This window comes from Sebastes umbrosus, chromosome 10, assembly GCF_015220745.1.
Source record: "Sebastes umbrosus isolate fSebUmb1 chromosome 10, fSebUmb1.pri, whole genome shotgun sequence".
Lineage (NCBI taxonomy): Eukaryota > Metazoa > Chordata > Actinopteri > Perciformes > Sebastidae > Sebastes > Sebastes umbrosus.
In genome coordinates this window covers 34,307,513-34,321,280 of record NC_051278.1, presented here as the reverse complement: position 1 = coordinate 34,321,280, position 13,768 = coordinate 34,307,513, and the positions used below count along the sequence as shown (strand labels likewise).

Below are 13,768 nucleotides of genomic sequence, written 5' to 3'. Positions count from 1 at the left end.
TGTTCTCTAGTCAGACTACATCCAGTGAACCTGATGGTTCTAAAGCTGATCTCACCTCCAGTAGCCAGCAGGTCATCGATTAGTAAAACTCTCTGTCCTGGAGCCACTGCATCCTCCTGGATCTCTGCTTCTGCCTGGATGAACAGAAGAGAGACTCTTAGCTAGAATGTGGTGAAGCATGGTGGCAGCATCATGCTTAGCAGCACACACTGACATGACTTAGGACTGAGGGAACAATGAAAAGAGAGACATACAGACAGATCCTTGAGAGAACAGAACATGTCCATCCCGGTGCACATGACCTTTGACTGGAGCAAAGATTGACATTCCAGGATGATGACATCCTGAAGCAAACAGCCAGAACAATGCTAGAGTGGTTTCAGGACACCAAACTCTGACTCTGACACCACAACAGCACAGACAACAGGAGTAGTCCTGGATTTGCAAATAAGTGAGAGTTCTTTGTGTTATCGGCCAGTCCAACCGGAGACCGAGACCGAGACCGAGACCATCAACGGCTCCGAAATCTAAACCACCACCAGATACCGAGAGTGACACCAATGAAAATACTGAGCAGTAATGGCAATAAGCAAAACTCAGCCCAAGAAGTATTAATTGTGGAGCAATTACGACAGTAATCATAAATTACTTTTTCATTTTTTAAACATGGCTTTGATTTACGTAATTAATTAGACATAAAAATAATTTTAATAGACACTTTCCATCCAGTCAGAAGCCATTTGTTTCCATCGTTGTGGTATAAATTAAGATAATTAATTTTTGGGGGAGTATTTTAAGTGTTAAATTCAGTATAAAAAATAGAACAATTATGTTTTTATTTTTATTTCAATCCAACATTTACACAACAATCGCATGTATGTATGTATATACATATATACATGTATATATGTATATATGTATATACATATACATATATACATATATATACACATGTATATGTATGTGTGTGTATATATATCTATATATATAGATATATATATATATCTATATATATGGACTCTGGAGGACCGTTTTTGTGTCAAAATATTGATTTCTTCAGTAAGTAGCCGTGTAATAAGCGGGATAATGTACAGCTGATGAGACCTGCAGCTTCACCCTGTCGGGGATTCTTTCACAACAATGATCGGCTCGCTGTACATTATCCCTTACATAGACAGTGTTCCTTACCTTGCCATACTCCAGTTCATATGTCACAGAGACAGTGGTTCCAGGCAGTTTGCCCTTCTTTCTGACCAGGACAAAGCCGACTCCCAACCGCTGGGCGAGCAGAGGACCAAACAGGAAACCACGAGCATCGAGACCTGCACACAAACAGAACACATGTGGTATCAGCAAAATATGTGTTAGAAATTTACTTTCATTAAAGTGTATTAATTAAAAGGTGCGTTGCTTTGGTTTCTTACCTACGATCAGATCAACCTGCTGGTGATTCTTCCTCACATGTTCCTCAAACAGGTCAATCACAGCTGTCAGAGCAGCTGGATCCTTCAGGATGGGACAGATATCTCTGCAACATACACACATTACCTTAGTCACCGCTCATTTCAAATGGATATCAATAGGAAACATATTTTGTGAAGCACATCGGAGTCCTTTATGATCTTCTGCTTCATACCATATATAGTTGATGTTTTCTTCCTTCAGCACACCCGAGTAAGGTAGTGACTAAAACAATAGACAGACTTTATAGTCCACAGCAAAGTTACAACACACATAACAAAACACCATTAAAAGGGACTGTTTGTAACTTTCAGAAATGCTTGTTAACAGCGACACCTGTGGCCGTTAAGTCACGGAAGTCAGCATCGGGCTCGCGCTTGCTCGCTCTACATAGACATGAACGAGCACCGCTCAACACAGTGAGGCGACACACGTCAGCTAAAAGCACAATATCACTCTATATTTCTTTGTGATTTTGGTGCTTCCGCGTAGTTTGTGTTGGAGTCTGAGTCTGAACAGCGTAGCCACACGCGAGTGTGCATATGAGAGCGAGCGACCCGGTCGATTTATACGTGTAAAAAGTTACAAACAGTCCCTTTAAGGCATGCAAACTGAAATTAAATGAAATGAATTACATGTATACTGTATGTGTGGTAATATTTCACAATGTTAATCATGAGCTGAGGTAAAGCTATAACTGTTTTAATTATGGATCTACCAACAAGTATATATATTTCAATTAATCAATTAAAGCTTCAGTAGGCAAAAATTACGTAAGGTACAAAAGTTACTTTCAGCATATTGTAATTCAAGTGTTCTGAGAGAAAACTAGACTTCTGCTCCTCCTCATGGCTCTGTTTTCAGGCTTTAAAAAAAAATCAAGACTTTGGCCAATCACATGTCATTTCAGAGAGAGAGAGCGTTCCTATTGGCTGTGCTCCGGCTGGTGGGCAGTGCTTGGTATTTCCTCAGCAGATCTCAACATGGCTGCTGGGTCACAAACTTTTTCATTTTACAGCTAAACCGTACACTACAAGATGATTCTGAACACATCTGAGGAGAGGAATAGGCATTACAGTAACAGAATATTGATTCATATTTGATCAGCGCTGCCTAGTTTGACCATTTGATCGGAGTTGGTGAGTGATTGACAGATGCTCAGAGACGGCAGACTCCAGATCAGCTCTGATTGCTTGTTTTCTTCCAGTCTGTGAAATCATCCAGATGCCATTAGGAGGACACAGAGGAACATGATGTTTTTCAGATTACCTGTCTCATGTACTACTGTCAGGATATAGCGTTTTTAATTATATTTGCTTCATTTCTACCCACTGCTTCTTTAAACCTTCCGTCTAAAAAAGTCTTCAGATGTGTTGTTGGGCAGCCTTGACTTCCAGGCAGCAGCCTAACGTTAAACCACCGTACTAACTGTACAACACGGTTCAGTATTTGGATAGAACAAACACAGGTGGACGAGTACAGACAGGGAAGTGAAAGGAGGTTATGTTACGTGCTGTGCCGATGCTTCGCAGCAAGTTTTCTAAAGCACGTATCGAGGCTTGTACTAATGACGTCATCAGGGTTGGAAATTAGAAGCAGCCACCAGCCAACTGTTGGTAAAATATGCAAGTGGCTGCTAGATCTGCTTCACTCACCAGCCCAAAAAAACAATGGTGATCTACTGAATGGCTGCTAGATTTTGAAATCCACTAAAAGAGTTAATTTCCAGCCCTGGACGTCACTGATGACGTCCGAAGCCGAAACACAGTGGAGAAATGATTGTTCCTGAATAAAAACAAATAAAGTCTCCCCTCTGTTACTATCCTGTAGTTACAGGAGCACATCGTGTTCCCTCTGCTGCCATTATTAGGATACAATTATTGACCAAATCATTAACCAGTACACACATTGGATGCATTACTCGCAAGACAATTATGGTTTATCATACAGTTGTGTTATATAATTATAATATAGGCTACTTACCACACAATAGACACTATATTGATATAAATGGATTAGCCAACATGGAAATTGTTTTGTTTTTTGTCATTATTCCAGAGCCTTTAACCCAGTAGCCTGTGTCACAGATCACATCTGTAATATACCAGATACAAGCCTCAACAGATGAACCCTTTAGCGACCCAATGTTCTGGAGAGCTTCACTGCTTCATCTAACCATCACTAGTGAGCAGAAAGACACGCTGTTCACTACTTCATGAAGCTTCATCTCACCATCACTAGTGAGCAGAAAGACACGCTGTTCACTGCTTCATGAAGCTGTATCTCACCATCACTAGTGAGCAGAAAGACACGCTGTTCACTACTTCATGAAGCTTCATCTCACCATCACTAGTGAGCAGAAAGACACGCTGTTCACTGCTTCATGAAGCTGTTTCTCACCATCACTAGTGAGCAGAAAGACACGCTGTTCACTGCTTCATGAAGCTTCATCTCACCATCACTAGTGAGCAGTAAGACACGCTGTTCACTGCTTCATGAAGCTGTTTCTCACCATCACTAGTGAGCAGAAAGACACGCTGTTCACTGCTTCATAAAGCTTCATCTCACCATCACTAGTGAGCAGTAAGACACGCTGTTCACTGCTTCATGAAGCTGTTTCTCACCATCACTAGTGAGCAGAAAGACACGCTGTTCACTGCTTCATGAAGCTTCATCTCACCATCACTAGTGAGCAGAAAGACACACTGTTCACTGCTTCATGAAGCTGTATCTCACCATCACTAGTGAGCAGAAAGACACGCTGTTCACTGCTTCATGAAGCTTCATCTCACCATCACTAGTGAGCAGGAAGACACGCTGTTCACTGCTTCATAAAGCTTCATCTCACCATCACTAGTGAGCAGAAAGACACTCTGTTCACTGCTTCATGAAGCTTCATCTCACCATCACTAGTGAGCAGTAAGACACGCTGTTCACTGCTTCATGAAGCTGTTTCTCACCATCACTAGTGAGCAGAAAGACACACTGTTCACTGCTTCATGAAGCTTCATCTCACCATCACTAGTGAGCAGAAAGACACGCTGTTCACTGCTTCATGAAGCTGTATCTCACCATCACTAGTGAGCAGAAAGACACGCTGTTCACTGCTTCATGAAGCTGTATCTCACCATCACTAGTGAGCAGAAAGACACGGCGTTCACTGCTTCATGAAGCTTCATCTCATCATCACTAGTGAGCAGAAAGACACGGCGTTCACTGCTTCATGAAGCTTCATCTCATCATCACTAGTGAGCAGGAAGACACGCTGTTCACTGCTTCATAAAGCTTCATCTCACCATCACTAGTGAGCAGAAAGACACTCTGTTCACTGCTTCATGAAGCTTCATCTCACCATCACTAGTGAGCAGTAAGACACGCTGTTCACTGCTTCATGAAGCTGTTTCTCACCATCACTAGTGAGCAGAAAGACACACTGTTCACTGCTTCATGAAGCTTCATCTCACCATCACTAGTGAGCAGAAAGACACGCTGTTCACTGCTTCATGAAGCTGTATCTCACCATCACTAGTGAGCAGAAAGACACGCTGTTCACTGCTTCATGAAGCTTCATCTCACCATCACTAGTGAGCAGTAAGACACGCTGTTCACTGCTTCATAAAGCTTCATCTCACCATCACTAGTGAGCAGAAAGACACGCTGTTCACTGCTTCATGAAGCTGTCTCTCACTATCACTAGTGAGCAGAAAGACACGGCGTTCACTGCTTCATGAAGCTTCATCTCACCATCACTAGTGAGCAGAAAGACACGCTGTTCACTGCTTCATGAAGCTGTATCTCACCATCACTAGTGAGCAGAAAGACACGGCGTTCACTGCTTCATGAAGCTTCATCTCATCATCACTAGTGAGCAGAAAGACACGGCGTTCACTGCTTCATGAAGCTTCATCTCACCATCACTAGTGAGCAGAAAGACACGCTGTTCACTGCTTCATGAAGCTTCATCTCACCATCACTAGTGAGCAGAAAGACACGCTGTTCACTGCTTCATGAAGCTTCATCTCACCATCACTAGTGAGCAGAAAGACACGCTGTTCACTGCTTCATGAAGCTTCATCTCACCATCACTAGTGAGCAGTAAGACACGCTGTTCACTGCTTCATGAAGCTGTTTCTCACCATCACTAGTGAGCAGAAAGACACGCTGTTCACTGCTTCATGAAGCTTCATCTCACCATCACTAGTGAGCAGTAAGACACGCTGTTCACTGCTTCATGAAGCTGTTTCTCACCATCACTAGTGAGCAGAAAGACACGCTGTTCACTGCTTCATAAAGCTTCATCTCACCATCACTAGTGAGCAGTAAGACACGCTGTTCACTGCTTCATGAAGCTGTTTCTCACCATCACTAGTGAGCAGAAAGACACGCTGTTCACTGCTTCATGAAGCTTCATCTCACCATCACTAGTGAGCAGAAAGACACACTGTTCACTGCTTCATGAAGCTGTATCTCACCATCACTAGTGAGCAGAAAGACACGCTGTTCACTGCTTCATGAAGCTTCATCTCACCATCACTAGTGAGCAGTAAGACACGCTGTTCACTGCTTCATAAAGCTTCATCTCACCATCACTAGTGAGCAGAAAGACACGCTGTTCACTGCTTCATGAAGCTTCATCTCACCATCACTAGTGAGCAGGAAGACACGCTGTTCACTGCTTCATAAAGCTTCATCTCACCATCACTAGTGAGCAGAAAGACACTCTGTTCACTGCTTCATGAAGCTTCATCTCACCATCACTAGTGAGCAGTAAGACACGCTGTTCACTGCTTCATGAAGCTGTTTCTCACCATCACTAGTGAGCAGAAAGACACACTGTTCACTGCTTCATGAAGCTGTATCTCACCATCACTAGTGAGCAGAAAGACACGCTGTTCACTGCTTCATGAAGCTGTATCTCACCATCACTAGTGAGCAGAAAGACACGGCGTTCACTGCTTCATGAAGCTTCATCTCATCATCACTAGTGAGCAGAAAGACACGGCGTTCACTGCTTCATGAAGCTTCATCTCATCATCACTAGTGAGCAGGAAGACACGCTGTTCACTGCTTCATAAAGCTTCATCTCACCATCACTAGTGAGCAGAAAGACACGCTGTTCACTGCTTCATGAAGCTTCATCTCATCATCACTAGTGAGCAGAAAGACACGCTGTTCACTGCTTCATGAAGCTGTCTCTCACCATCACTAGTGAGCAGAAAGACACACTGTTCACTGCTTCATGAAGCTTCATCTCACCATCACTAGTGAGCAGTAAGACACGCTGTTCACTGCTTCATGAAGCTGTATCTCACCATCACTAGTGAGCAGAAAGACACGCTGTTCACTGCTTCATGAAGCTTCATCTCACCATCACTAGTGAGCAGAAAGACACGCTGTTCACTGCTTCATGAAGCTTCATCTCACCATCACTAGTGAGCAGAAAGACACGCTGTTCACTGCTTCATGAAGCTTCATCTCACCATCACTAGTGAGCAGTAAGACACGCTGTTCACTGCTTCATGAAGCTTCATCTCACCATCACTAGTGAGCAGTAAGACACGCTGTTCACTGCTTCATGAAGCTGTCTCTCACCATCACTAGTGAGCAGAAAGACACGCTGTTCACTGCTTCATGAAGCTTCATCTTACCATCACTTGTGAGCAGAAAGACACGCTGTCAGCCCAACTTTAAAACCACCACTTGTGACCTGTTACTTCCGCATCCTTGTCCATCTTTTTGTGGTCTATTTACAGGTCAGCAGCTTGCTGACACGTGCGATACGACACGTGTCCGCTTCAGCGCTCGAGGCTCCTTCACCTGCTGTCTGTGAAGCATTTAAACACCGCAGGGCTAACGGAACTAACGGAACTAACGGAGCCAGATAAGAAGAAGACGGGTATCGAGGGAGACAGGGAGCCTGTGGGAACATTTCAGCAGAACTCCGGATCTTACCGGAACATGATTCCTTTCTTCGGGAAGTCCGGAAAAGCTCGGATGTGTCTGTGAACCAGCTGGAGTTTGGACTCGGAGTCTGCTGCCATTCTAACTAACTGTGTCACTACTGGGAACGTTAGTTACATCTCAACGATTTTATTTACTCGCTCCTCGATCCTGTTTGAACCGGAAGTTATTCTGGTACGCCCCATCTATGGTCCGCCCCACGGTCCGCCCCATCTATGGTCCGCCCAAGGCTTCATGAAACAGGCTGGGACACGCTGAGTGTTCCCATACCCAACATACGAGCATACTATTTAGTCTACCAGGAAAAGACTTATTATGTGGCAATCAGAGGTCAACATCCGGTTCTGAGAAGTGAAGCTAATTTGTCCCTATGTTATGATAAATGGTTTAAGAATGGTGTTATACTCACGAGTCAGTTGTTTAATAGAGAAGGACTACTTTACAATTACTCAAAATTTATCGCCAGGTACAATATACCAATAACCCTAGAAGAGTTTTCTATAGTTTTTGGCGCTATCCATCTGGTATGTACATGTTATTGAAGAATGCTGACCAATCCCCGCCCCCTGACCCAGTTCACTCTCCGTTAGCTAAAGTCTGTTTTTCTGTTAATAGAGGTATGAACTCCAGAATACGGGCCTTGTTCCAGTACATCCTTCTGCCAATCACATCCTGAAACTTACTCTCATTTATTTTGGTCCCATACATTTCCATATGAGTTGAGGAAAGATGTTAACAATTTTATACTTGTTAACATTTTTTCAGATTTTACACTGTAGCCTACTATAGAAATATTATAAACTCAGAAAAAAAAGTTCAGGATACGTTGCAGGTCAGCCAGCGTTGCTGACCTGCAACAATCCTGGTTGAGGAATGGAACGCCATCCCACAGCATCGTGTGACCAGGTTGGTGACCAGCATGAGGAGGAGGTGCCAGGCTGTTGTGGCTGCGTATGGATCTTCCACCTCTACGGAGACTCCTGACGGTGTATTAAATGAATAAAGTGTAAAATAGCCAATATGTTTTGTGTGTTCCTTGTTACTGATAGAGTTCAATCATCCAATCCACCAAACAACTCAAAACAAGAGTCAATACCAACAGGAGAATACACTGTTTACCATCGGCAAAGCATTTTGGCAAATTTTTCTTGGGCGCTACCCACATAATCAGCTGTGCTGCTCATCCCACAAATGCATGATCCATACAAGTTGGACATCATTGTGAAGGTAAATAAACAGGCTTTCCAATGACGTAAAATACAATGACAAATAGCATTGTAACAACAGAGAAATAATCCACCAAACACTAATTTCCGAACTTTTTTTTCTGAGTTTATTTGGTTGCTCTGATTACATTGACAAAGACACTAATGCATTTTTTCTCATTAATCTAATTTTACTTCTCTTAAAGTTCCACATTCACAAGTGTAAATTCACAAAAAAAAAATTATCCTAATTTCTTTGTATTTATGAGGGAAATGGATCAATATCTGTCAACAATTTCTTCCTCACAAATAAAGAAAGCTATGAAAACAATGAATGTATGCAATATCTCCAACGTTATTAAGTGAAATTATTGTCATACTCTCGTGTGGTCTTTTTTTTTTATTTGATGTTGCTTTTGTTTAATTTCTGTCGTCCTTTTTATGTTTGGCACAGCTCTTTGTTTATGTTTTCACTATGCTTCTTCTGTATGTAGATGATTTCAATGTTTTCTGCTGTTTCTGTCATTTTGAAATAAAAACTATTAAAAAAAAAAGAAAGAAATGAACCCAATGAGGAAGTATCTTCAACCTGCATCCTGTCTACCAGCCAGCAGGGAGCGACTCCTCTGGTTGTATAGAAGTCTTTGTAAACATTGTAAACATGAGTTTATGGTCTCAATCGCTAGTTTCAAGTCTTCTTCAATACAGCATGATGTTCATTTAGTAAATGATGGTTCCATTTAGAGTCAGATAGACCATAAAGCAGCGTAATAATAACAATAATAATAAACATTTCAAAACACAGTTACAAAGTGTTTTACACTAAAAAACAGGACACATTTAAAACACGAGGAGAATGAAATGTACTAAAAACCAATAACTAAAGACATAAATACAAGTTTTTAAAAGTGATAAAAAGTCTCCTCAGGAAGGTCCTTCCATAGTCTAGGAGCCCTGACTGCAAAGGCTCTGTATGTGTATCTGGACCTTGGAACCACAAGGAACGACGCATCCGAGGATCTCGTGTGTGAGAAGGGACATAGGGCAATAACAGATCTGATGATTAACCTGGGGCGAGGCCTCTCAGGGCTTTGTAACTAATCAGTAATTTATTCTAACAGCAACAGGTAGCCAGTGTAAGGAAGCCAGGATCGGTGAGATGTGGTCATGTTTCCTTGTCCGGGTCAAGATCCTAGCTGCAGAGTTTTAGATGAGCTGGAGGCGGGAGAGGGATGTTTTGCTGATGCCAGAGAGGAAGGAATTACAGTAATCTAATGTACTAGTTATGAACGGTTTAAAACGGTCTAATCCTTGAAATGTTTCTGAGATGATGAAAGCAGAATTGAACCATTGATTTAACATGTTTTGATCAAAAATTACACCAAAGTTTCTGCAATGCGGAGTTATTGAATGGGACAGAGAACCAAGACTGATTGATGATGGTCCCATTTAGAGTCAAATAGACCATAGAGCAGGGGATGCTTTAGGGCGGGGCTACCTTGTGAGTGACAGGTCGCTACCACGGCGTTATCAGGGCATGGAACTTAATTATAACCTTTTTGGTTGCCTAAAAATGTCTTATTCAGCATTCGGTTGTGCTTAGCTCCACCCTCTCATCCCACTTCTGGTTGCAAATAACCAAGATGGCGACGGCCAAAATGCCAAACTTGTGGCCTCAAAATGGCACTCCACAAACCAAAGAGTGACGTCCCGGTGACTACGTCCCGGTGACTACGTCCACTTCTTATACACAGTCCATGGTCCCAATACATAGTATGTCAAATGCAGTGTGCCAAAAGTCCTACTACATCCGCTCCCAATTTGCAGAATGCAGGCTAGCATGTATTTCTGGTTGTTCTGACCCACAATCCTCTGCACAGCAGATATATGAGCAAAGTTCAAGGTGCAATGTTATGAAGAAGTAGTATGTCCTGATTGTATGCATACTGCATACAACAGTACGTACTTTGTGAGGGCAGCTGCAGTACGTACTGAACGTAAAAAGAAAAAGTATGAGATTTGGAATGCATGAGATTGATGCATGGGATTCAGGTTGATAAATATGAGTGACAGTATGGGCAGAAATATGTGTCAGGAGAAACTGAATTTGAATCATATATATATTGTTTAATAATTGCATTTAAAACTGAATCTGAATCTATTATTATTAGAATATTAATTACATTATAAGTACCTAAGTAGCAGCCATGACAAGAGTTGTGTGAATCCTCTAAATGCTGAGGAAAAGAGCTTCAATGCTTCCTTTATCTCCTTTATCAGTGGATACACTGGAGCATCCTTTACCAAAGGAAAAGAGAGAATAACATCCCACAATTCCTTGCAGCCGCAGCATTTAAAGCGACGCACCATTCGGCCGTTCATGATAACAAACCATATGCTTATCTTGCATATTATTTTCATACGCTCATATACTTATTGGGATTCATGTTTAATATGAGTGGACAGTGTCAACCATTTGGTTTTCACTTTATTTATAATGAATTATTTATTTTGAACATGTAACAAATACCTCAGTAAAACACAAAACAAGAATAACTAATAAAATGAACAGTAAACAATCAATTAACAAATAATCAACATAAATAAATATTACATGTCCGAAGAGAAGTTGGAAGAAGTATATGATCCTACACCTTCTCCATAACTCCAACAGTTAACTCAATATTTATCATATATTCCTTGTTTATTGGTAATGAAGTGATATTTATCACCGGTTGTCCTCGTTAGGTCAGATGATCCTTTATTATCTGTTGATGTAAAGTGTTCCAGCAGCAGGAGGATCTGTGGTATCTCTCTTTAACACACCGCGGGTGAAGTAGTCTGTCACTGAAAGACGTATTTAAGAACGCAGGGGGAAACAGTGCCTTTTGTAGTCCATCTTCAGAACATTGTAGTTTCACCACGGCAGACTCACGTCACTAACATCTAGTGATGGCGAGCTGCAGCTTCAAGAAGCATTGAAGCTTTCAGGCAAATTGGTTCGGAAAAGGGTTCATTTCTCGAGCCTTCATGTGCACGGTGGTCAAAGAGTGTAAAACAGGCAGATATGATCTTGACCATGTGATCTGTGATATACTGTATTTTGTGCCAGTAAAGGCTGTAGGCTATGACTATAAACAATAAAACATATATAAATTACCATATAATCCATTTATATCTATATAATGTATAGTATAATGTCTATTTTCTAGTTAGTATATTATGAGTATATAACATACATGTGTAATAAACTGTAATTGTTTTATGAGTTTGTTTGTTTGTTGGTTTATTTAGATCCCCATTAGCTTTTGCAGAGCAGCAGCTATTCTTCCTGGGGTCCACATAGTTTACATGGTGATAATACAAAAATACACATTCACACTACTCATCATACACTAACATAACACATCGTGATACACGTCAACTGTAGATAAAACAATAACAACTGACACAGTTTAAATAACAAAAACACAAAGAAAATAGAGCGGCTCCGACTGGATCTATCATGATCTAACACATTAATATCATCATTTAACATTGAATGCCCATAATACCCTTACACATCCAAGAATACTTATTAATTACTAAAGTTTCTTTTTAAGTAATGCTCTTTTAGTGTTTTTTTAAAACCATATATATCATTTGATTGTGTAATATGATTTGGGAGTGAATTCCATTCTTGCATTGCTCTGTATATTGCTGTACTTTGACCTGATTTGGTTTTGGATCTTGGTAAAGTGAAACAACCTGCAGCAGCATGCCTTGTGTAATAATTGTGTGTATCTGTACTAAAGGATAGTTTTTTGTAAAAAAAATAAATGGAGTCTTTGTTGTTATAACATTCTTAATGAAAACCATCAATGAGTACAGCAATCTATTTCTCACTTCAAACTAAGAGAGACATTTATGCATTTAAAGAACATTTGTTCTCCATTTGTAATGCATCTTATATGTGTAACCCAATCCTTTGGTCAATAATTGTATTGTAGTGTAATAATGGCAGGAGGGGTAATATTAGTGTTCTGTGGCACTTGTGGAAAGTGGCTTTGGTTTAACCAGTGAAGATCTGAACCACTTCCTGAACCAGTCACGTGGTACGGCCGGGCAGCGAGGCTTCGGACATCATCAATGACGTCATTTCTATAAAACGATGCAAGCCTCAATACGCGCTTCACAGACAACTTCCTGGATTACTCGACACACGCTCTGAAGCGTCGGCACAGCACGTAACATCAATACCAACAGGAGGGCACGCAAGATGGCGCTCTGAGTAGTCCATCTGGATGAGCCCCGCAAACCTAACTGTTTTTTGTTACATATAGTTCAGGCAAAACAACTATTTTAACTTGTATTTCAACTGTAATTCTACCCGACTACTTTTTGGTTAACGCCATTAAACCCAAATGAAAAGCTGAGAGAAAAGAAAGGCCGATGCAAGGAGGGCGCTAACTTCTGCTAACTGTGCTAGCATACCTGCAACACCAACTGTTGATGGGCAAACTGGAGCTAAGAACGCGCTCATCGACAACATGCACGACTATCTCGGTTCGGATTCCAACGCTGTAAAGGTAACGATGATGGAAGAAGATTTTCCAGCTCTTCCCATCACACCGTCTCAGTCTCCGGCAGTTCAACAGAGGAAAGTTGTAGACACGGAGACGACCATAGTCTCCCAGTTGTCATCTCTCTCTCAACTGATCAACAACAGATCAGACGCCCTGGAAAAGACGGTCAGTGACAACTCCAATGTGATAACAGAAGTGAAAGAAGCCGTCAAGGAAAACGCAAGGCAGATGGCAGACGTTAAAGAGACGTTTGATTCTGTTTGTGCCGAGATAAAAAGCATTAAGGATAGAGTCGACCACGTTGAATCACGGATCCTAAAATACGAAGCAAGCTCTGACGCACATGAGAAATGTATCTCTCACTTGGAAAACTACTCGCGCCGCTGGAATCTAAAACTCTACGGCTTAGATGAGAAAGAAAAGAAGGATGCGTGAAAAGAAGTCATCCGAGTGTGCCAAGCTCTTCTTCCAGAGGACAGAGATAAACTAGCAGACGTCATTGATACGGTGCATCGTCTTGGTCCAAGAAAGCCGAACAACCCTCAACCTAGAGGCATCATCCTTCAGTTCACCTCT

General features: G+C 41.5%; 1 protein-coding gene across 1 annotated transcript in view; it reads right to left on the bottom strand.

Annotated features, from left to right (window-relative positions):
- aprt (adenine phosphoribosyltransferase) overlaps positions 1-7,597 on the bottom strand; it is a 15,744-nt gene extending 8,147 nt beyond the window's left edge. The window contains exons 1-4 of the mRNA XM_037781512.1: positions 7,414-7,597; positions 1,425-1,528; positions 1,189-1,322; positions 56-134 (exon numbers count right to left, since the gene is read on the bottom strand). Of these exons, the coding sequence (XP_037637440.1) occupies positions 56-134; positions 1,189-1,322; positions 1,425-1,528; positions 7,414-7,502 (406 nt within the window). The 5' untranslated portion in view covers positions 7,503-7,597. The remainder of the gene's footprint in view (positions 1-55; positions 135-1,188; positions 1,323-1,424; positions 1,529-7,413) is intronic.
- Positions 7,598-13,768: the final 6,171 nt, after the last annotated feature.